Source organism: Eublepharis macularius, chromosome 2 (assembly GCF_028583425.1).
Source record: "Eublepharis macularius isolate TG4126 chromosome 2, MPM_Emac_v1.0, whole genome shotgun sequence".
In the NCBI taxonomy this organism is placed as follows: domain Eukaryota; kingdom Metazoa; phylum Chordata; class Lepidosauria; order Squamata; family Eublepharidae; genus Eublepharis; species Eublepharis macularius.
In genome coordinates, this window is record NC_072791.1 from 235459423 (window position 1) to 235483073 (window position 23651).

Consider the following 23651-nt stretch of genomic DNA (forward strand, 5'->3'; position numbering starts at 1 on the left):
TGCAGCCTCAGCCAAAGATTTAAATCTATTGGCTGGCATGAGAATGCAGCAGTGGGATTGGTGACTCCTAAAGTCCCCACTCCCCTGCCTTTCCCCACCCACACTCCAAGAGCCACCCTCCTCCTGCTCCCCCTCCCCTACCTGTTAGTTTTGGCGGGAATCTCTGCTGCTTTGCAAATGCAAAGTGCAATGCAATGCTTGCACCTTGCATTTGCAAGGCAAAGCAGGATTCCCTATCCTCCTTTGCAAGAGGGGTGGGGGGTGACAGAAGGAGTGAGTGATTCACTCCTTCTCCCCCCCCTCCCCTCTTCTAAGAGCCTGCAGGAAGCCTTTGCTTCCAGCAGGATTTTGCTAGCCGCTTGCTAAGGCAAACGGCTAGCAAAACCAAAATGGCGATTCTCGAATGCCGAAAGAATGCCGAAAGAATCCCGAAACGTTTCGGGTTTTTCTTTCGGCAATCCCGAAACGTTTCGGCATTCCCCGAAACGTTTCGGGATTCCTGAAGAATGCCGAAACACTTTTGTTTTGGCATTCTTTCGGCATTCTGAATGCCGAAACGCACATCCCTACCATTCTACTGAGACTTCCTCTTTTAAAACATCAGTACAGAAGGATCATAGGCCCCAGTATAACTGACGTTGGTTATAATTAAGGCATATTGAGATTTGTGGAGGTTAAATTAATCTAGAATCAGACAGATGTAGCAAGAGACATGGGCCTTCGGGTTCTGGTGAGAGGTCCACTTCCAATTTCCCTGCCTTCACTCCGGTACAGATTCCTGGCTCCAGAGGGTAAGCTGATTGGAGGAGGAGAAGGCTGTTTTGTTTATCTAATACAGGTTGAAGAAATGCTAAATGGAGCATAGGCAATTCTAAGACTGACCTATTAAACAACATATAAACTATCTAGTAGGATCAAGCTTACAGCAACAGACAGTATGTAGCAGTGAAGTCTATAGTTCCTATTCCTCTTTGAGACCACTTCCTTGCGGTACACTCCTCCTGAGTAAAAAGCCCTATTCAATAATGCAGTTTTACATTGTAGAAAGCCAGGAGAATGGGAGCTTTCCTGACCTCTTCAAGTAGGCTCTTCCGTAAGGGAGGAGCACCAAAGAAAAGGCACGTGTATGGGCAGCCGTTGATTTTGCCCACGTGCAGCGTGGCACCTGCAGAAGGCCCTGTTCAGATGAGCGAAGCTGCCATGGTGGAACAGAGGGAGAGAGGCAGTCCTGTAGATATGCTGGACCAAGGCCATGAAGAGCTTTGTATGTGATAACCAGTACCTGGAATTGAGCCCAGTTGCTGACAGCCAGCCAGTAGAGTGACTGCAAAATGGGAGTGATATTCATGCTCCTCCTGGCTCCCAATAATAAATGAGCTGCAGCGTTCTGCATCAACTGTAGTTCCTGAGTTAACTTAGAGGGGAGACCCGTGTACAGTTCATACCGTAGTCAAGTCTTGATGTTACAACAGCACGGGACCAGGTGGCCAGATCAGCTATGTCGAGGTAGGGGGCCATCTTCCAGGCTAGTCTGAGGATGTAGAAAACCCTTTTTGCTGCTAACTTAACTTGCTTTTCTAGCAGTTGTGCTGGATTTAATATAATATATGATCACTTAGAAGAAATGAAAACAGAAGTAGCTTAACCGAATAGAAATATGATAATGTACAATGTCAAAGCAATATTATGAATATGTTAAAACACTAAGCACTAAGAAGCTCACAAATGCATGCTGCTATTCCAGCTATTCCCAATACTCATCTCTATTAGAGCCAAAATACACGATATGAAATCCGCATGTCAGGAGGACACAAGTTCCCAACCCTATTCTTAGTCCTATATCCTGGCCATGGTCTTGCTTTTAAAAAGCTCTCCTTTTTTCAATTTGGCTGTATATGGGGCATGGGGAAGGGGGGGCACTTCAGGTTTCCCTCCTGCGGCATTTTTACCACTGGAAACAGAGTTGGTGTGAGAGCCAGTTTGGTGTAGTGGTTAAGAGCGGCAGGACTCTAATCTGGAGAACCAGGGCCAATTCCAGACGCTCCCCCCCCCCGCCTTGCGAAACGTTGTGCGTCGTCGGGCGTCGTTGTGCAGAAAACGCGAAATATCACATTTTCTCGCGCGAGTTTTACGCGACGTCGCGCAAAACTCGCGTGAGAAAACGCGATATTTCGCGTTTTCTACGCGACGACGCCCAATGACGCACAACGTTTCGCGAGGCGGGGGGCCGTCTGGAATCGGCCCAGGTTTGATTTCCCACCCCTCCACTTGAAGCCAGCTGGGTGACCTTGGGTCAGCCACAGCTTCTAGGAGCTCTCTCAGCTCCATCCACCTTAAGGGGTGATTGTTGCAAGGATAATAATAACACACTTTGTAAACCGCTCTGAGTGGGCATTAAGTTGTTGTTATTGTTATTGGGGAGTGCTTGCCCGTTCCTCTGTCATGACCTGTCTATCCAAGGGATCTCAAGATCCTAAAGTTAATAATTGTTCTAAGGGAGCTGGGGCAGTTCAGATATAACAGCAGGTCTGTGTGGGAGAAGGCGATCTTTGAGCTCCTGCGGCCACAGGCTGTAGATGGCTTTAAAGGTCACAATCAACACCTGGAAGTGGGGCTGGCAACTAACAGGCAGCCCTTGATGGTGACCCAAAAGAGGACTGACACGCTCCCAACACCTTGTCCTGCCCAAGCTGGAGAGCTAGACCAGCTGCCGATTCCAAAGAGCGTTCCAAGCCTGGTCCGCCTATCAGTCCCAGCAACAATGGCCGCATACCTCCTGCCCAGGAAGAGACACTGAGGAGGTTTCTTTCTGGAGCCTGCTCCAAGCAACGTACCCTAAACCCTCTCTTCCTTCTACCAGTGGCCTTTTGTTACGTATTTTCTAAAATAGTACAATAAAATGAAAATAAGAGAAAAAATAGACATTAGGGGAATGTGGTAGGCAAGGCCAACTTAATTTTTAAATTTATTATTAGAACTAAAATATTGGATCGTGGCCTCTTTTTAGGACAATTCCTTAGCACCTTCGTTATCCACAGGGGAAGGAATCTGAGCCCTTAAGCACATGAATGAAGTCTATTATTTTTCTGTTTCTCTGCAGGCAGCAGCTCTGGTGAACATCTATTTAGATGGGTCGGTGTTGGTGTTGTGCGGTGGAGCAGAGCTCGGACAAGGGCTATACACCAAGGTGTTACAGGTAAGACAGGCATCCGACACCTGTGTACATTACAACATAGAGCTACGGAGGGAAAGCTGTTTTGCCAGTGCAATTCTGGGCACATGTTTCCATTGTGTCTTAGGCCAAAATAACTGGATAAATTCCAGGGTGGCCCAGGCTAGCCCAATCTTGTCAATTCTTGGAGGCTGAGCTGGGTCAGCCCTGGTTAGTACTTAAACAGGAGACCAACAAGAAATTCTAGGGTTGCTACGCAGAGGCGGGCAATAGCAAACCACCTCTGACAGTCTCAGGTCGCCATAAGTTGGCTGCAACTTGAAGGGAAAAAAAAGTTCCAGTGTTTCGTAGTTATTTTTTAGTGAGACCACAGATTTTCTAACCAGTTTGTTCCTTCATTTGCTTGACTTTAATTGCAAATGTTATGTTCCCTCTCCGTTTGAGAATGTGCTGTAATTTCCAGTGTCTGATATCTTTTTTGCTTTTGGAACAAAAAGGTTGCCAGCCATGAATTAAAGATACCCTTGTCTTACATACATCCTTTTGAAAGAAGCACCGTTCCAATACCCAATGCACTTGTCACAGGAGGAGCCTATAGCTCGGAGGTCAACGGTAAAGCGGTTAAGGTTAGAAGGCTTATTTTTGCTTATTACAATTCCTTGCAAGTAACATCTTCAGAGCACTTCTGATATTTTTTCACCATTTGCAGATCCCAGTCTAAAAGAAGTTAGTCAGGGTGAAACCCCATTCAATTTCCGTGGAATTTAGTCCCATAGTAAGTCCCATAGTAGGTCCCATAGAATAAACGTACATGCTGCATGCCCCATTGCTTTCTATTGGCTTGCTCATGTTCTCCCTTGCTCTGTGGATTAGGGAGTACATGGTTAATTCTACTGCCGGCTGATCTTGTTGTATCCTTGGTTTGTCTTTCTTGGCGTTAATTATTTTTTAATTTTTATTGCATGCCAATAAAAGGGACTGGCTGACTGACTGGCTTATGCATGATTAGATTGGAACATCTACCTCTACTTACTAAAGAGTTTGCGATTATTATTTCAGTGTATTTGCTCCCACTGTCACTTAGGGCCTATCCGCTTTTCCTCTAGTTATCTTTCTTTAAGATGGGGAGATCAGTGGCAAAACAATCAACTACTATTGTGAACGTCCAACTTTGCTTATTCTTCTGAGGTTTGTCTGGTAGCTGTTGTATTTCGTGATCTTTTAGTTTTATTATGTTAGAGTAGATTAATCTTTCTGCTGCCATGCCACATACAACAGAGCTACTACTCCTCTTAAAAATTATTTAAAAATCAAAAGTGATTTTTGTAAAATTTTAATTGGTGTGGGTGTGGATATGAGTAGCATTTTCATCTCTGGGCTGGGAAATGCATGGAAATGTGATGCCGTGCCGTCGACCTTCCAAACTTCTATTTCCTCCTGAGGAACTGATCTTTTTCATTTGGAGATCAGTTGTAATTCTGAGAGAACATTGGGCTCTATTTGAGGTTGGCAACCATATCCATTGTCACAGATGTGATGCTACAGGTGCTAGCCGATACCTATTCGTGATATTCCTGTAACTGCAATCTAAATAGCGCTCCTAAAAGCAATTCCAATGTATGTTGCAGTGAAAAATCATTGTTTTCTCTATGAATTCATCTTGACTATTTCAGAACTGTAACCAGGGCTGAATCCACACACCCTTGGAGCATCGCGGCGTTGTGCTAAATGTTCGCTAAACACTCATAAGTGTAGCGTCTTTCTAGCGCGATTCAGAAATCGCACTAGAAAGACGCTATACTTCCAGGTATTTAGCGAACATTTAGCGCAACGCCGGGATGCTCCAAGGGTGTGTGGATTCAGCCCTGCTTATTTGTAGGGCTGCCTGCAAATAAGCTGCCTGCGCTTTGCTGACCAGGGAGGCTACTCCATCGAGGGCTGAGCTTTTCCACCTGCTCAGCCCCGCCCCCTGGGTGCTCTGGCCTCAAAGGAGCTGCTGCTGAAGAACTGGTGCTGTTTATTGCTGCTTAGGATGTTTGTATGCTGTGATAAGGGGATGGATATGAGGAAGGCATCTGAGACAGGGCCAGGGATACCAGTCCTCTGGGGACGGGGGAGGTATGGCGGTGGGGCCTGGTTTAAAGGGAGAAGGTCACGGAGATGTGGAAAGGCTCGGTGCCCTTCTAACCTATGCCCCATCCCGAGGCACGCCGGTGTTGGAGCTAGGAAAAATCCTCCTTCGACACTGATGTTGTGCAATGCCAGGTCCATAAATAATAAGACCAGTATGCTGCATGATACTTTTATGGCAGCTAATATGGACCTGGTATGCGTGACCGAGACTTGGGTGAGGGAAGGAGAAACAGTTGCTCTTGGTGAGCTGACCCCCCCCCCCCCGGGTTATGCGGTCCTTCATCAGTCACGAACTGAGGGTCGGGGGGGAGGGGTGGCAATCCTTGTCCGGGAGGGTTTCTCCTTCAAGCCGCTTCCCGCCCCGAAGATCTCTGGCATTGATTGTGTGGGCCTGGTGTGGAATGCCGAGGAGAGTTTGGCCGTCTGCTTGGTGTACCGACCGCCCAGCGCACCAGCAGATGCCTTACCGCGCCTGCTAGAGGTGGTTGCTGGGTGGGCCTTGGAGTACCCCAGGTTGATGGTGCTGGGGGATTTCAATGCCCATGTAGATGATGCCACCTCGATACAGGCCACGGACCTGGTGTTAGCCATGGCAACACTGGGACTCTCCCAATTTGTATCGGCACCCATACATGAAGCAGGCCACACGCTAGATCTGATCTTCGGGATGGGATTGGATGTGGTTCTGGATAAAGTAGAGTTGGTGCCATGGTCAGACCACGCGGTTGTGAAGGCCCGGCTGGGCGTGCCACCCCCCTCCTGCAAGGGCGGTGAGCAAATTTATGCTCGCCCGCAGAGACTTATGGACCCAATTGGGTTCCAGAATGCTCTGCGGGAACCAATGCTCCACGGTGGTTCATTAGATGAGCTAGTGGAGGGCTGGCAAGTCCGGCTCTCTGAGGCCATCGATGAAATCGCCCCCCGTCGTCCTCTTCGCTGCCGGAATCGCCGGGCTCCTTGGTATACAGAGGAGCTGCGGCTGTCAGACTGTGGCTAAATAAGGCACTCACTACAGGGTTCCCTATAGAAGCAAACACAAGTCCATTGTTTGGAAAAGGAAACTTTACTGCAGACAAGGTCCATTATAGTCCACTGTCCTGAATAGGAGACTCAGGATGGTACATGATCATTGTTACCAATGAAGAGCAAGCATAAGGTACAGAGTAACAATACCCATTTGGATCAGCCTCCCCCCACAGTTCTCAAAACAACATCTCTCAGTCCTGGGAAGCTGCTCTCCTTCAAGGCCAATGCTTGGTGGAACGGTGTTAGACAAAACAGTCTCCTCCGGTGGGAATTCTGCCTGGGAACTGGTGCACCTGGGAAGAAAACACTCAAACACTAGAAGCATTAGAAAATGGAGTCAGTACAGTTTAGATATACACTGGACCTGACATTCTGCCCCCCTTAAAACAGATCCCCCCCTGGTTTATATGGGTAGCGAGTATGAAAAGCTTTGGTTAATCTAGGAGCATGAACATGTGCAGAGTTCACCCATTCATCGTAACCAGAATCAAAGTCCTTCCATCTAATGAGGTAAAAAAGCTGATTTCGTTTGAGTTTAGAGTCCAAGATTTGTTGTACCTCATAGTGTATTTGGTCGTCAATCAAAGTTGGAATGGGTGGAGCTTTGATGTGCCATTTGTTGTCGGTGGGAGCTCTCTTTAGAAGACTGACATGGAACGTATCATGCACATGGCGCAAGTTCTTGGGCAAGGTTACAGCAACAGTCACTTTATTTATTATCTTGCACACAGGAAAAGGTCCTAGGAATTTTAGAGCGAGTTTGCGGCTTGTCTGAGCTAGTTTCAGATTTTTTGTGGAAATATACACATGATCTCCGGGTTGTAATTCCCATTCGGCCACACGATGGCGGTCTGCATATTTTTTGTAATCCAGTTTGGCTTTTTCAAGGTGTTTCTTAATAAGAGTCCATTGCTGCGCCGCCTCCCCCCACCACGAAGATACATCTGGCAATTTAGAGGAATGGAGAGGGGGTGCGTCCAACGGGAAGGGATTGAAGTGAGTTCCGTAGACAATTTTGAAGGGGGCCTCCCCCGTTGAAGCGTGTACACTGTTGTTATATGAGAATTCGGCCAGAGGGAGAAGGTCCACCCAATTATCTTGTTGAAAGTTGATGTAGCAACGAAGGAACTGTTCTAATATTTGGTTTGTTTTTTCGGATTGCCCGTCGGTTTGTGGGTGGTGGCTTGAACTGATGCCTTGCTCAATATTCAACATTTTCAAAAGCTCCCGCCAGAAGTTGGCAACGAACTGTCCGCCGCGATCCGAAATCACCTTGGACGGAAAAGAATGTAATTTTACGATGTGTTTTAGAAACAAATCCGCTAGTTTTCGAGCGGAGGGTATAGCAGTACAGGGGATAAAATGAGCTTGTTTGGAGAACAGATCTACCACAACTAAAATACAATTATGTCCTTTTGAGATAGGTAGATCAGTGATAAAGTCCATGGATATGATTTCCCAGGGTCTGTTTGGCGTTTCCAATGGTTGCAGGAGACCCGGAGGTTTCCCTTTCCTGGTTTTGGCGCTGAGGCAAACAGGGCAGGAACTGAAGTATTGGGAAATGTCTTTGCGCATGCCCGGCCACCAGAATTGTCTTTGGATTAGGTGCAAAGTTTTCAGATACCCATAATGTCCAGCAGTGGGAGCATCATGACAGCGCTGCAAGACCTCCAGCCTGAGGCTGTCCGGGACATAAAACTTGCTCCCAGCTAGCCAATCCCCGTGTGCGGATTGGGTCAGTTTGTTTCGCGGAGCTTTATCCCCCTCCTTCTCCACTTCAGTTTTAAGTTTCGATTTCCACTCGTGGTTGGCCGGGAGGGGCTGCTTGGCACGACTGCGAGTAGTCACCACGCCCCCAAGTTGCGTAGGCGAGAAGACAGTGTCGACAGTCTCCTCCCGTTTGCTCTTATGTTGGGGCATGCGCGATAGGGCGTCCGCCAAAAAGTTAGTTTTGCCCGGGAGATAATTTAGAGTGAAGTTGAATTTGGAAAAGAATTCCGCCCATCGCAATTGCTTAGCATTCAGTCTGCGCGGGCTTCGGAGGGCCTCCAGATTTTTATGATCCATCCAGACCTCGAAAGGGTATCGTGCCCCCTCCAGCCAATGTCTCCAGTTAGTAAGGGCTGCTTTTACTGCAAAGGCCTCCTTCTCCCACACATTCCAATTCCTTTCCGCCTCCGAAAATTTTCTAGACAAGAAAGCACAAGGCCGCAATCTCCCATCCTCCCCCTTCTGTAGTAACACCCCCCCTATCGCCGTATCGCTGGCGTCGACCTGTACTATGAAAGGGGATTGTTCATTGGGGTGGGAGAGGATGGGTTCAGTTACAAATTGCTTTTTCAGACATTCGAAGGCCGTTTGGCAATCGGGGGTCCATTGAAGTTTGGAAGAGGGTTTTTTAGCTTGGTCCCCTTTATCTTTGGTTTTCAGCAAGTCTGTTAAGGGGAGCGTGATTTGGGCGAAATTTGCTATGAAGTCTCTATAGAAGTTGGCAAAACCCAGGAAGGATTGTAGTTCTTTACGGGTGGTGGGTGTCTGCCAGTCTTGGATCGCCTGTATTTTGGCTGGATCCATTTTCAGACCTTCTTGGGAGATACAATACCCGAGGTAAGTGAGTTCGGTTTTATGGAATTCACATTTGGACAACTTGATGGGCAGTTTATTCTTCATCAAGGTGGCTAAGACTTTTCGTACCGTTTGAATATGTTCTTCCTCGGTGTCCGAATAAATTAAAACATCATCAAGGTACACCACCACCCCTTTGTACAGAAATTCGTGTAGAACTTCGTTTATCATGGACATGAATACAGACGGGGCTCCCGTCAAACCAAAAGGCATAACTAAGTATTCATATTGTCCGAGGGGCGTATTAAAAGCGGTTTTCCACTCATCCCCTGCCTTGATACGAACGTGGAAGTAAGCATCTTTTAGATCTAATTTCGTAAAGATCTTACCTTGGGCCACGACGTTGAGAAGGTCTCGGATGAGCGGTATAGGATAGGCGTTGTTGGTGGACACTGCATTCAATCCTCGGAAATCTGTGCACAGTCGGAGTCCCCCATCCTTCTTTTTCACGAAGAGGACTGGAGCGGCGTGGGGGCTAGTGGCTGGGCGGATGAACCCTCGTTGGAGGTTGGTGTCAATGAATTTCCGGAGCTCTTCGCGTTCATGGAGACTCATGGGATAGAGCCGTCCTTTGGGCAGTGAGGCTCCGGGTAAAATTTCTACCGCACAGTCCGTTCGTCGGTGTGGGGGTAGAGTATCGGCTTCCTCCTCAGAGAACGCATTTAGAAAAGGCCAGTACGGTTCGGGTATTTGGTTGACTTCTTCTTGGGTGAGAAGGGCCTTTTCTTTATGAGTTGGATCTTCGCCCCAGTTTTGATTCCATCGGTGATTTTTACAGTTGGTATGACTGAAGGTAATACATCCTTGTGCCCAGTCTATGTAGGGATTGTGATCACATAGCCATTTACTGCCTAGAATTAACGGGTACTTGGCAGTAGAGCTGATGACAAAGGACCTCTTCTCCCAATGTTGTCCCATGCCTGTGATCACTGGGATGGTTTCAGTTGTGACAGGATTCATGTTGGTACCATCCATTTGCTCAAAGATTACTGGATTTTGTAGATCCCGAGTTGGTAGGACTAGTCCATTGACTAGCGCAGGGGCGATGATGTCTCTTGAGCAGCCCGAGTCAATAAGAGCTTGCACCCGAATGTGCATCTTCCTCTCTGGGTTGATTAGAGTCACTGGCATGAATAAGATGGACCCAGGCGGCCGGTTCCGTGCAGGGACGGGCTTAGGGCGGATCTGTCGTTTGGGTCCTTTTACGACAGATCCATTTCGTTTCCCGACTGGGGACTTTCTGGATTGACTTCTGCGGTTGGGGAAGTGGGATCGTATTCCATAACTTCTTCCGCTTCCAGCCCTCTCTCTGAGGCTGGCCTTTGGGAAGCGCCGCGGCCTCTATTCGCTCGTGGTGCTGGAGTCGGGCGTTGGAGCGTAGGAAACGGAGCAAGGGTTGGACGCCGTAATTGGAGCGGAGGTCTTTGCACAGGCCGGTAAGGGCATTGTGCTGCAAAGTGACCAGCCTGTCCGCATTGCAAACACAACCCTTGTTGCCATCTAGCATCTCTCGCTCCACGGATGGCGTAGCTAGCTCCCCGTGCTCCCCTCTGTAAGGTCAATGGTCTTCTTTGTCCCGTTTGTTGTTGTTGTTCAACCAAACGGACTTCCAAAATGCGATTCTCCACTTCGCAAACAAGTTGGATCCACCCTAACAGCGTGGGGGGATTGTCTTGCATGAGGGCTCTGTCCAAAAGTCTCGGGTTAAGGCCTTGTTTGAACAGAATAATCTTGGTGGACTCCTCACACCTAGGGCACTTGGCTGCCAATTGCCGGAATTTTGTGACATAGTCTCTTGCTGACATGCTGCCTTGTTTGATGGCTTGCAATTCTGTTCGGGCCCGGGTTTCTTCTAAGGGGTCTTCATATTGCGCTCGAATAGCATCCACCAACCCCTGGAGAGTATCGAGTTCTGGGGCCCCGACATTGTATAGTCCTACATACCAATCTGCTGCCTTGCCCTGTAAACGAGATCCAAGGTGTTCGATTTGACTGGCCTCACTGCCGAAAAGGTGCCCCCATCGGTTGAAAAACTGTACCACTTGCACTAAGAAAAATCCCAGTTTGGATGGATCCCCATCGAAGGTGGCTTCCAGCTTCACCCAGCCCATCGGGAGTTCTTGTCTCGGAGCAGGCGCTGGGTAGAAGTCCATCGGCAGTCTTAGTTGCGCCTGAGGCGCGGGAGGAGGTAACTGGAGTCTCGGTCGGGGCAACGGTGCCGGCTGTACTGGCGGCGGTTGAACCGGCGGTGCTGGCTGGAGTTGCCGTGGTTGAGCTGCCGGGGTTGGTCTCGGTTGGGCCGGAGGCTGCAGTGGCGGGCGAGCAGGTGGCGGCAGTCTTGGTCTGGCTGGTAACACGGGAGGCGTTGGCGGTAGCTGTTGAGGTGGAGGAGGCTGGTGTGGTTGAATGGAGATCGGCCGCTGAGGAGGGGGTTGGAGGTGTCGTAGTGGTGCAGGCCTTCCCGGTTGGTTCGGGGGTGGTAAGACGGGCTGGTCCTGGGGCTGCTGCAACGGTATGAGCTGCGGTCGAGGTGAGAGGGGCCGCAGCGGCGAGGGTCGGACAGGTGGAATGCCGCGCGGGCTTGCCCCTCCGGGCGTTGTTAATCTGGGAAGCAACGGCTGGCCTCGTGGCGCTGTTAGACCGTCTCCCGTAGGTTGCCCGACGGGGACAGTGTCTCGCGGTTGACGAGGGGCTCCCTCCTCGGATGGAGCCGCGTGTGCTCCCGCTTGGTTCGGCCGGACCGTTATAGGAGAAGTATGAGGGGGTATCACTGGTGTATCACTTGGCTTTTCTTCCCCTTCCGTAGGCCTCTCAACGGGAGTCTCGTCTGGCGGCACATCCCCTCCCTGGTTAGGAGGTTCGGTAGGGGTCTCTCCGGGTGGTTCAACCGGGTTATCCCTTCTCGGTGGAATTTCCTGCTGTGTGGGAAGTTCCTTGGGTTGTTCTCCCGATTCGCCAGGGTAGGTGCCCCCCTCGCCGGTAGGTGACGACCGCTGCTGAACTTCCTCCACCGGATAGGAGATGACACTTTGGAGGGTAGCTATCTGTATCGCCATCTCTTCAGGAGACAGTCTTTCTCCTGCTCCCATTGCCGAAATTAAATGAATGGCATGAGCCAAACTTTCTTCCATATCCATCAGTTTAGCTTCTAACTGTTGCATTCGACTTGGCCCCGGTTGCTCGCTTATGGAACCTTCATTCGTTGCACTCACCGGGGAAAAGGGGCCCCAAGGAGGAGGGTCCCCTTGGACGACTCGCGATCTCGCGGCTAGAATTCCCTTGGCCATACCCGTCACGGCCGAGATGCTGGTATCTACCGCATAGGTGCGACCTTGTATCTGCTCCCAACTTTGTTCAGGGACCTCCGTTGGCTCTTTCCACGGAGCAAGTTCAGAGTAATCCCAACTCAGGGTGCCGCGGCGAGACGTGTCCCCCTCCGTCTGCTCGAACGTCCTGTTCCAATATCGCCATGGTTGGCTGCTGTCTAGCTCAGGGACGGTTTCTAGGCTTCGGCGCCCGTCCATCGAAACGCGTGGATGGAGCCCACCTGCCCGACGCTCTCTCGTTTCTCGGGGTCTGGCTCCCCACTCCGACGGGGTGGGTACCGAAATCAAGGGGAGAGCGGTCGCTTTCGGCCTTGCCCCGAGGTCGCCTTCGGTCTCGTCCTGAGTACTGAGTTCGATGAGAGGCGGGGTGGAAGTGGAGGCTCCGGTTCCGTTCCCGGCTGCTCCCAGCTCCTGGGAGTCTTGGGCTTGCACAGGTTGATTGTCGGGAGACGCATACGGATCAAACAAAGGATCCCTGTCCGGGACAACCTTGGATTCCGCTGGGCCCGACTCAGACATGATTGGTAACAAAAATGTCAGACTGTGGCTAAATAAGGCACTCACTACAGGGTTCCCTATAGAAGCAAACACAAGTCCATTGTTTGGAAAAGGAAACTTTACTGCAGACAAGGTCCATTATAGTCCACTGTCCTGAATAGGAGACTCAGGATGGTACATGATCATTGTTACCAATGAAGAGCAAGCATAAGGTACAGAGTAACAATACCCATTTGGATCAGCCTCCCCCCACAGTTCTCAAAACAACATCTCTCAGTCCTGGGAAGCTGCTCTCCTTCAAGGCCAATGCTTGGTGGAACGGTGTTAGACAAAACAGTCTCCTCCGGTGGGAATGCTGCCTGGGAACTGGTGCACCTGGGAAGAAAACACTCAAACACTAGAAGCATTAGAAAATGGAGTCAGTACAGTTTAGATATACACTGGACCTGACAGCGGCAACAGAAACGGGAGCTAAGACGACTTGAACGCGTGTGGCGGCGATCTCGTGACGAGGAAGCAAGAACATCTTATAGGCTGTTTATGAAGTCCTATGAGATGGCGGTGAAAAGCTGTGAAGAAAGAGTATTATGCAGCTTCCATCGCATCAGCTAGCTCTCGCCCAGCTAAATTATTTAATGTGGTCCGTTCATTGGTCTCCCAATCAGGTGGAGACCATCAAAAGTTGAATTTGGAGATAAGCTGTGAGGCTTTTGCGAGCTTTTTTACTGATAAGATCTTGCTTCTTGCCGCGACTTACCAGCCACAGTTGATACAGTAAATGAACTAGAGGCCCCTTGGCCGTCTTTGGGACCCATATTAGATCATTTCAGCCCTCTTTTCGAGGAAGAGGTGGACAGGATTCTGCATGTGGTACGGCCTACCACGTGCCCCTTGGACCCGTGCCCGTCATGGCTGGTGAAAGCCAGTGTTGACGGGCTTCGGGATTCCTTGGAGGCAATTATAAACCTGTCCTTGAGCTCTGGGGTTTTTCCCAAGGCACTGAAGGAAGCTGTGGTACGGCCTCTTCTGAAGAAATCATCATTAGATCCTGCTGACCGGCTCAATTACCGACCAGTTTCCAACCTTCCGGTTTTGGGGAAGGTGATTGAGCGGGCGGCAGAGAAGCAACTGCAGAATTTCCTGAAGGAGACCTCAGTAGGGATGTGCGTTTCGGCATTCTGAATGCCGAAAGAATGCCGAAACAAAAGTGTTTCGGCATTCTTCAAGAATCCCGAAACGTTTCGGGGAATGCCGAAACGTTTCGGGATTGCCGAAAGAAAAACCCGAAACGTTTCGGGATTCTTTCGGCATTCTTTCGGCATTCGAGAATCGCCATTTTGATTTTGCTAGCCGTTTGCCTTAGCAAGCGGCTAGCAAAATCCTGCTGGAAGCAAAGGCTTCCTGCAGGCTCTTAGAAGAGGGGAGGGGGGGAGAAGGAGTGAATCACTCACTCCTTCTGTCACCCCCCACCCCTCTTGCAAAGGAGGATAGGGAATCCTGCTTTGCCTTGCAAATGCAAGGTGCAAGCATTGCATTGCACTTTGCATTTGCAAAGCAGCAGAGATTCCCGCCAAAACTAACAGGTAGGGGAGGGGGAGCAGGAGGAGGGTGGCTCTTGGAGTGTGGGTGGGGAAAGGCAGGGGACTGGGGACTTTAGGAGTCACCAATCCCACTGCTGCATTCTCATGCCAGCCAATAGATTTAAATCTTTGGCTGAGGCTGCAGCAGGGGATTTAAATTTGGAGCAAGACTGTCTGGAACACTTCTGTTGCTGCTGCTGCTGAGCTGTGACCGAGAGAGGAGAAGAAGAGAGACTGCACCTGGAGCCTGGAGGACATCTGCCTGGAGGATCAACTGTGCTGGACATCCTGAGAGGACACCTGGTAGGCCTTTTTAAAATTTTTGTAAATTTTTTTGATGCTGGGCAATGTGCTGCTGTGGCCTGCCTCTGCAAAAAGGTGTTGCAGTTTATTCTTGGCATGGCCTGGGGGACAGGTTGGGCAGACAATGTTTAATGGTGGGGTGGGGGTTTCAGCATTGGTTGTTGTGCTTGCCTTCTTTAAGCTTGATCCACTGTTTTAAGATTAAAACAAGAGTGTGCCAGCTTTGGGCCTACACAGGCCAGAAGCCTTTCTTCTGGCTGGCTCTCACAGTTGTGCTCCACAATCTGGAATGGTGTGGCTTGCTTTTCTGTGTCTGGTCCCCTGCTTGCAAGGATTCCCAACAGGCTCCGTCCTGATCAACTGTGCCAGCCTGTGGGCCACACACAGGTATGGCCTGGGGGACAGGTTGGGCAGACAATGTTTGATGGTGGGGGGGGTTTCAGCATTGGTTGTTGTGCTTGCCTTCTTTAAGCTTGATCCACTGTTTTAAGATTAAAACAAGAGTGTGCCAGCTTTGGGCCTACACAGGCCAGAAGCCTTTCTTCTGGCTGGCTCTCACAGTTGTGCTTCACAATCTGGAATGGTGTGGCTTGCCTTTCTGTGTCTGGTCCCCTGCTTGCAAGGATTCCCAACAGGCTCCGTCCTGATCAACTGTGCCAGCCTGTGGGCCACACACAGGTATGGCCTGGGGGACAGGTTGGGCAGACAATGTTTGATGGTGGGGGGGGGGGTTCAGCATTGGTTGTTGTGCTTGCCTTCTTTAAGCTTGATCCACTGTTTTAAGATTAAAACAAGAGTGTGCCAGCTTTGGGCCTACACAGGCCAGAAGCCTTTCTTCTGGCTGGCTCTCACAGTTGTGCTTCACAATCTGGAATGGTGTGGCTTGCCTTTCTGTGTCTGGTCCCCTGCTTGCAAGGATTCCCAACAGGCTCCGTCCTGATCAACTGTGCCAGCCTGTGGGCCACACACAGGTATGGCCTGGGGGACAGGTTGGGCAGACAATCTTTGATGGTGGGGGGGGGGGGGTTTCAGCATTGGTTGCTGTGCTTGCCTTCTTTAAGCTTGATCCACTGTTTTAAGATTAAAACCAGAGTGTGCCAGCTTCGGGCCTACACAGGCCAGAAGCCTTTCTTCTGGCTGGCTCTCACAGTTGTGCTTCACAATCTGGAATGGTGTGGCTTGCCTTTCTGTGTCTGGTCCCCTGCTAGCAAGGATTCCCAACAGGCTCCGTCCTGATCAACTGTGCCAGCCTGTGGGCCACACACAGGTATGGCCTGGGGGACAGGTTGGGCAGACAATCTTTGATGGTGGGGGGGGGGGGTTTCAGCATTGGTTGTTGTGCTTGCCTTCTTTAAGCTTGATCCACTGTTTTAAGATTAAAACCAGAGTGTGCCAGCTTCGGGCCTACACAGGCCAGAAGCCTTTCTTCTGGCTGGCTCTCACAGTTGTGCTTCACAATCTGGAATGGTGTGGCTTGCCTTTCTGTGTCTGGTCCCCTGCTAGCAAGGATTCCCAACAGGCTCCGTCCTGATCAACTGTGCCAGCCTGTGGGCCACACACAGGTATGGCCTGGGGGACAGGTTGGGCAGACAATGTTTGATGGTGGGGGGGGGGGTTTCAGCATTGGTTGTTGTGCTTGCCTTCTTTAAGCTTGATCCACTGTTTGAAGATTAAAACCAGAGTGTGCCAGCTTCGGGCCTACACAGGCCAGAAGCCTTTCTTCTGGCTGGCTCTCACAGTTGTGCTTCACAATCTGGAATGGTGTGGCTTGCCTTTCTGTGTCTGGTCCCCTGCTAGCAAGGATTCCCAACAGGCTCCGTCCTGATCAACTGTGCCAGCCTGTGGGCCACACACAGGTATGGCCTGGGGGACAGGTTGGGCAGACAATCTTTGATGGTGGGGGGGGGGGTTTCAGCATTGGTTGTTGTGCTTGCCTTCTTTAAGCTTGATCCACTGTTTGAAGATTAAAACCAGAGTGTGCCAGCTTCGGGCCTACACAGGCCAGAAGCCTTTCTTCTGGCTGGCTCTCACAGTTGTGCTTCACAATTTGGAATGGTGTGGCTTGCCTTTCTGTGTCTGGTCCCCTGCTAGCAAGGATTCCCAACAGGCTCCGTCCTGATCAACTGTGCCAGCCTGTGGGCCACACACAGGTATGGCCTGGGGGACAGGTTGGGCAGACAATGTTTGATGGTGGGGGGGGGGGGGTTTCAGCATTGGTTGTTGTGCTTGCCTTCTTTAAGCTTGATCCACTGTTTGAAGATTAAAACCAGAGTGTGCCAGCTTCGGGCCTACACAGGCCAGAAGCCTTTCTTCTGGCTGGCTCTCACAGTTGTGCTTCACAATCTGGAATGGTGTGGCTTGCCTTTCTGTGTCTGGTCCCCTGCTAGCAAGGATTCCCAACAGGCTCCGTCCTGATCAACTGTGCCAGCCTGTGGGCCACACACAGGTATGGCCTGGGGGACAGGTTGGGCAGACAATGTTTGATGGTGGGGGGGGGGGGGTTCAGCATTGGTTGTTGTGCTTGCCTTCTTTAAGCTTGATCCACTGTTTGAAGATTAAAACCAGAGTGTGCCAGCTTCGGGCCTACACAGGCCAGAAGCCTTTCTTCTGGCTGGCTCTCACAGTTGTGCTTCACAATCTGGAATGGTGTGGCTTGCCTTTCTGTGTCTGGTCCCCTGCTAGCAAGGATTCCCAACAGGCTCCGTCCTGATCAACTGTGCCAGCCTGTGGGCCACACACAGGTATGGCCTGGGGGACAGGTTGGGCAGACAATGTTTGATGGTGGGGGGGGGGGTTTCAGCATTGGTTGTTGTGCTTGCCTTCTTTAAGCTTGATCCACTGTTTGAAGATTAAAACCAGAGTGTGCCAGCTTCGGGCCTACACAGGCCAGAAGCCTTTCTTCTGGCTGGCTCTCACAGTTGTGCTTCACAATCTGGAATGGTGTGGCTTGCCTTTCTGTGTCTGGTCCCCTGCTAGCAAGGATTCCCAACAGGCTCCGTCCTGATCAACTGTGCCAGCCTGTGGGCCACACACAGGTATGCTGCTTTGGCCAAGGTAACCCTTTTTGGTTGCTGGCCTGGCACTCACAGTTGTGCTCCACAATCTGGAATGGTGTGGCTTGCGTTTCTGTGTCTGGTCCCCTGCTTGCAAGGATTCCCAACAGGCTCCGTCCTGATCAACTGTGCCAGCCTTCGGCCCACACACAGGCCTGCTGCTCCGGCTTTGGTAACCCTTCCCGTTTGCTGGCCTGGCACTCACTGTTTTGCTTCACATTCAGGTTGTTTATCGTTGGTGGACCTCTTCTGGACTGGACTGCACTTGGTGGACATCGGCCTGCAGATCTCTGCGTGGAGGATCAACATTGCTGGACATCTGCACTGGTGGACTGGTAGGGTTGTTGTTAAATTTGGTTTTTGAGCTTATGTCTGCTGCTGTGCCTACCTGCGAGCATATGCTTTGGCTCTGTCTTTATGGCTTGGGCCGGGGGGGGGGGCATTTTCTGGTTGGGCAAGAGGATATTGTTTGGGGGTTAGGGGGGCCAGCATTGATCGCAGTGCCAGCTTTCTTTCATGTTTCATTTTTCAAGTTTGAGTGTGGGGTGGGCATGAACTGCTGTTTCACAGGACTAAAAAATGAGTGTGCCAGCTTCTGGCCTGCACAGGCCAGAAGCTCTGCTGGGTGGATGTGTTTTGTTTTGCTGCTGGTTGGCCCTAGCCTTTAAGGGGGGGGGGGCTGACTTGGCTTGTGCAACGGGGCCTTGAATTTTGGGGTTGCGTGTGCGGCGTGTGGTGTTGACTCTGCTAACATTTCCAATTTTCTTGACAGCATCGTGGAGGAGAGGAGGACCAGCTGCAAGACCGCCTGAACATCGCTGGACTGCAGGACTGGTGTTAGTGTGAGCGAGTCCGGGTTGACATTTGGGTGGCCTTGGGGGTGGGTTCTTGCTAGCTTGGGAGGGGGGAGGCTCATCTTCAAAACACCACATCCACACCCCACACCGACATACCACAGATACATCGGTCCCGCTAAATAGTGTCTCTTAGGTAGGTAGGCCAGTTGGTAGGTGATCAGTGGATAATTGCCCTCAACATAATTATTAGGGAAACCGAGCCTAGTTTTTTTTAAAAAACTAAATAGGGACTCAGCAGGGAAAGCATTAGTGAGTGAGTGTTAGGTTTGAATTCTATATATATATATATATATATATAAAAATTTGTAATAGCTGTCAATAGGCTTCCCATTAGTGCCCCCATAACTAGGGTTCCACTGCCCATCTCTGGCACACGTGGTGGTGCCAGGCCGGCCCGGGCATACTAGTGTGTGAGTGTTTAAGGCTTCGTCACCTGTTATTGGGGTTTAGGGCCAGCTCAATTCCAGAGGAATTCAGCTGATTGGCAGGCTCAGGTTCCCTGACATAAATAGGGTTGCTTAAAAAGGCACTTGATTGTTCATCTCCAAGTCACAGAGCCACTAGAAACACAGATTTATAGCAGGTTAGTTAGGTCTTGAAAACAAAGTTGACCTTTGTTTTCTAAATCTTTTCTGATTAGTTAGGGTTGAATTTGGGAGGGGAAAGTATGTCAGAGAGGAAAGCAGAGAGGGGACCCGGGGGAAAGGCTAGGGAGAAATCTAGAGGGGAGGAGGGGAGGGGGAGGGGGACTGCTGCGGCAGCCCCTCCATCTGAGCGGAGGAGGCCCTCCCCTGCGCTGCTGCCGTTCACCAGCCTGGCTTCTGGTGACAGGAAGAGGGTTCGCAAGACTCTCTTTCCTGAGGCAGCTGCTGGAGGGCCACCCCCAACCCGGGTGCGTGAGGCAGGGGCTGGCACTGGGCAGGGGCCTGCTGCTGAGGCTCCTCCTCCTCCAGTGGTTGCGAGCCAGCTGCTGGAGGAGGGGCAGCATGTGGTGTCTCCTGGGATGGGCGCGGAGCACATGACTTTCCCTGCGCTCCCGCTCACCCCAGGAACCCGGAGGATGTTGGAGGAACTGCCCGTGAGACCCCCCCTGGGGCGGTCCACCCCAGTTTCCTCTGAGGCCAGCAGCAGGCCTCTCGCGGCTGTGCAGGAGGAGAGGACGCGGGAGGAAGAGGCAGAGACTGTGGTGGAAGAGCCCACATCTCTGCCCCTTCAGCCTCGTCCATCCCCACCTGCCCGGCCGAGAGTGGGACACGGTGTGTCCGGCCAGAGCACCTCACAGGAGGTGCCGCAGGGTGGTCCCGAACGCGCTTCTCCTGGGAAGCGTGGGATGCCCTTTTCCTCCGAAATCTGGAAGCACTTCCAGACAACGGAGGATCCCCGAGCAGCCCTGTGCCTGCATTGTAGGCAGCGCGTCAGCCGTGGCAAAGATGTGTGGCATCTCTCCACGTCTGGGATGAGGTACCATATGAAGAGGCACCACCAGGCGGTGCTTCTTCGGGAGGAGGGTTCGAGTGGCGCCGCACGGCCGCCAGCTAGCCAGAAGGAGGCAGGCTCCTCTGGTGCTCTCCCCCCAAGGGTACCTGCAGGAAAGGGACGCCAAGCCTCTCTCCCGGAGATGCTTGGTATGCAGGGCGCTAGTGTGCCCAGAGAGGGGATCCGGAGGGCGAGCAGGCGCATCACGCGCCACATCGTCAACATGATAGCAGTGGATGGGCAACCGTATTCCGTAGTTGAAGACTTCGGCTTCTCAGGGCTGCTCCAAGATTGCTTTCCCTGGTACGCCGTCCCTGCTCGCACGTCGTTGAGCAGATCGGTGGTGCCCTCGTTTTACAGGGCTGCCAGGGATCATGTGAAGGCACAGCTGTCCCGGGTTGCCGGGAGAACTGTGCACTTCACATCGGACATCTGGACCTGCCCAAGTGTGCAGCAAGCGTACCTCTCGCTTACTGCTCACTGGTGGGAACCCGAGTCGGTTCTGGGTGGGGGCCGGGGGGAGGTGCCTAGCACAGCTAGACAGGGAAGGATGCGAGACCGCCAGGCCGGCTACTGCAAGGCCTTGCTTCACGCCGAGGTGCTCGACGTGTCCCACACGGCGGAGAACATCGCTGCCACCTTAAGGAGACAGTTGGACGAGTGGATAGGCCAGGGACCCGCCACCGTGGGATGCATGGTGACGGACGGTGGCAAGAACATGAGGGCAGCGGCGCATCTAGTGAGCCGAGAGAGCGTCTACTGTGCCGCTCACAAGCTTCACCTAGTGGTGAGAGATGCGCTGGGGTTGGGCTCCTCGAAGGAACCCGTGGATACCCGGACCCGTGAACTCCAGTTACTTGTCCAGAAATGTCGGAGGCTCACGGGTCACTTCTCGCGCAGCGTGAAGGCCACGCACGAACTGCGCCAGACACAGGTCAGGACAGGTGTGCCAGAGCACGCTCTGATCACTGACGTCAGCACTCGCTGGAACTCCACCTGCGCCATGCTTGAGCGCTTGGTGGAGCAGCAGGCCGCACTCCACGCGTGGCTCTCCGAGCACCGCGGTGCGAGTCAGGTGGGTGAGTTCAACCGGGAGGATTGGCTCACCATCACCCAGACAGTGGAGGTCCTGAAGCCCTTCAAGGACTTCACTGTGGCGGTCTCGTCAGACACGGCGACCCTCGGTCTGGTCATTCCCCTGGTGCACACGCTCCAGAGGAATCTGGCCACCCTTGCAGACCGGGTCGCGCCCCGTGCTGACCTTGTTCCAGCGGTGCGCGCATTAGTGAGAAGGCTGCAGCAGGGCATAGCTGCCAGGCTAACTCCTCTCACTAAGGAAGAGTCATACATGTTGGCGACCATGTGTGACCCGCGCATAAAGGGCACTTTCGCCGAGCGGGACGGGAACCTCACCCAAGCCAGAGACGGGCTCTGCTCTTGGGTGAGGCGCAGGCAGGCCAAGAGGGGACGCCTGTCGACAGGGGGGACGCAAGAGGGGCCCTGCCGTGCGGGTCCCTCTGACGCCCCCTCTGCGCAGGCCCCCCCCGAGGCCACCACCGGAGTGCCGATGGAGATGGAGATGCTCCGGTGGGCCCTCGTCCCCTCTGGGGTCGTGAGGACCGTGAGAGAGGATCCGGCGGAGGCGATGGTCAGGGACTACCTCGCGGAGCCCTGCGAGTCGCTCTCCACCGATCCGCTCAGCTACTGGGCCAGGAAGGAGTCGGTCTGGCCGGACCTCTCCCTCGAGGCGCAGCGGCTGCTCTCATGCCCTCCGACGAGCGTGGAGAGCGAGCGCGTCTTTTCACATGCGGGCGACATTGTCGGCCCACATCGCACTCGCCTTCTCCCATGGAGAGTCGAGCAGTTGACCTTCCTGAAGGTCAACTCTCGCCTCTTCGATTTCTCAGGACTGGACTTCCAGAGTGACTGAGGTGAGCCCAACTTGTGGCCTGCATCCTCTATGAGTCCAATCCTTTGGAATCGCGCTCTCCCCTGTATAAAACCCTGTATATACAGTTAAAACCGGCCAGTAGAGGGAGGGTGGTTAGGAACCAGTGGCAAAGGGAAAACACCCAGCAATTTGAAAGCCCCCCCCCCCAGGGTATTCAAAACATCTCCCATCACTGAGACATACCCTGTGGGACCAAATTTATTATGAAAAATAATGCCCCAGAAACATGGATTGCTACTGGAGGGAGAAACAGGTTAGATAGGGATTGCTTAGGTGTTTTTATCAGATGAAATCATTGTAAAAAAAATTGTAGAAGAATTGTTGTACTGTTTTTTGAAAGTTGATGTTCTGTTCATGTAAAAAAAAGGAAAAAAAACCAAAAAAAAATGTTGTGATTATGTTTTTTGAAAGTTGATGTTCTGTTCATGTAAAAAAAAGGAAAAAAAACCCAAAAAAATGTTGTGATTATGTTTTTTAAAAGTTGATGTTCTGTTCATGTAAAAAAAAGGAAAAAAAACCAAAAAAAAATGTTGTGATTATGTTTTTTAAAAGTTGATGTTCTGTTCATGTAAAAAAAAGGAAAAAAAACCCAAAAAAATGTTGTGATTATGTTTTTTAAAAGTTGATGTTCTGTTCATGTAAAAAAAAGGAAAAAAACCCAAAAAAAAATGTTGTGCTTATGTTTTTTAAAAGTTGATGTTCAGTTCATGTTTAAAAAAAAAAATTTGATGTTAATGTTGGGTTTGCATGGTTGGGGGATGCGGGAAGAGTGGTGGATGGGCACCGGCCAATGATGATCTCTCACAGATGTTCCCAGGTAAATTCTGAGGCTGGTGTGGGGGTGGGGGGAGACCTCTGCAGAACTGCTCCAGAAATACCATTGTCCAGTGCCTTGGAAGTGCCCAGTTCAGCTTTGTGTGTCTGAACTGAAAGCACAGCCACAGGAAATGACATAGGTTCTGCTGGACCCTGTTGCAGTGGTTCCCCCCCATTAAGTCGTTTTATGGAGGGAGAGTTGTATTAGGCTGGTAGTTATTATGATCATCTTCTGTTTCCATGCCCTGTTGTGCCCGCTCACTATGTAACCTGTTGTAATGTTCAAAACTTTACTGTTTGTCCATTTCAAAAAAAAAATTGTGTTTAAGATTCTCTGATGTGTAGTTAATTGTGTTGTGTTGTGCTATGAGGGACAATAAGTGTAATATGTTGTGATTTGTTGACCACTTGTAATTTGAAAATGAGAAAATAAAGGTTTTTTAAACTTAATGATTGTGTGTCTGTGTTCCCTTCTTTGATGGGAGGTTGGTTCCCAGCATAGGGAACAATGGGGCAGGCTGGCCAGCCTGTTCCTGGGGTACTCGGTGTGGGGCAGCTGAGGGTGGTTTTGGTTCTGAGAGGGGCTGAGTGGAGGATTTGGGTCTGTGTGTGGCAGCTGGGGTGGGGGAACTGGGTTTGTGTGGGGCTGAAAGGAGTGGACTATGGGGGATGAGAGCACTGGTCGTCCCTTTTGCCCAAGTAGGCCCCTGCTACTGTCCTGGTGTGGGCTTCCATGCCTCTATCAGTTGCTGGCCCTCCTTTGCCATCTTTTTCAGAAATTTTCCTAGGGCTGCCAAACTCCTGGTTGGGCTTGAGTTCAGGTTAGAGAGAGTAG

At 51.3% G+C, this 23651-nt stretch overlaps 1 protein-coding gene across 1 annotated transcript in view; it reads left to right on the forward strand.

Annotated features, from left to right (window-relative positions):
• Positions 1–23651, forward strand: part of LOC129324707 (aldehyde oxidase 3-like) — a 147162-nt gene that overhangs the window by 89722 nt on the left and 33789 nt on the right. Inside the window, exons 25-26 of the mRNA XM_054972081.1 lie at positions 3101–3196; positions 3670–3798. Of these exons, the coding sequence (XP_054828056.1) occupies positions 3101–3196; positions 3670–3798 (225 nt within the window). The remainder of the gene's footprint in view (positions 1–3100; positions 3197–3669; positions 3799–23651) is intronic.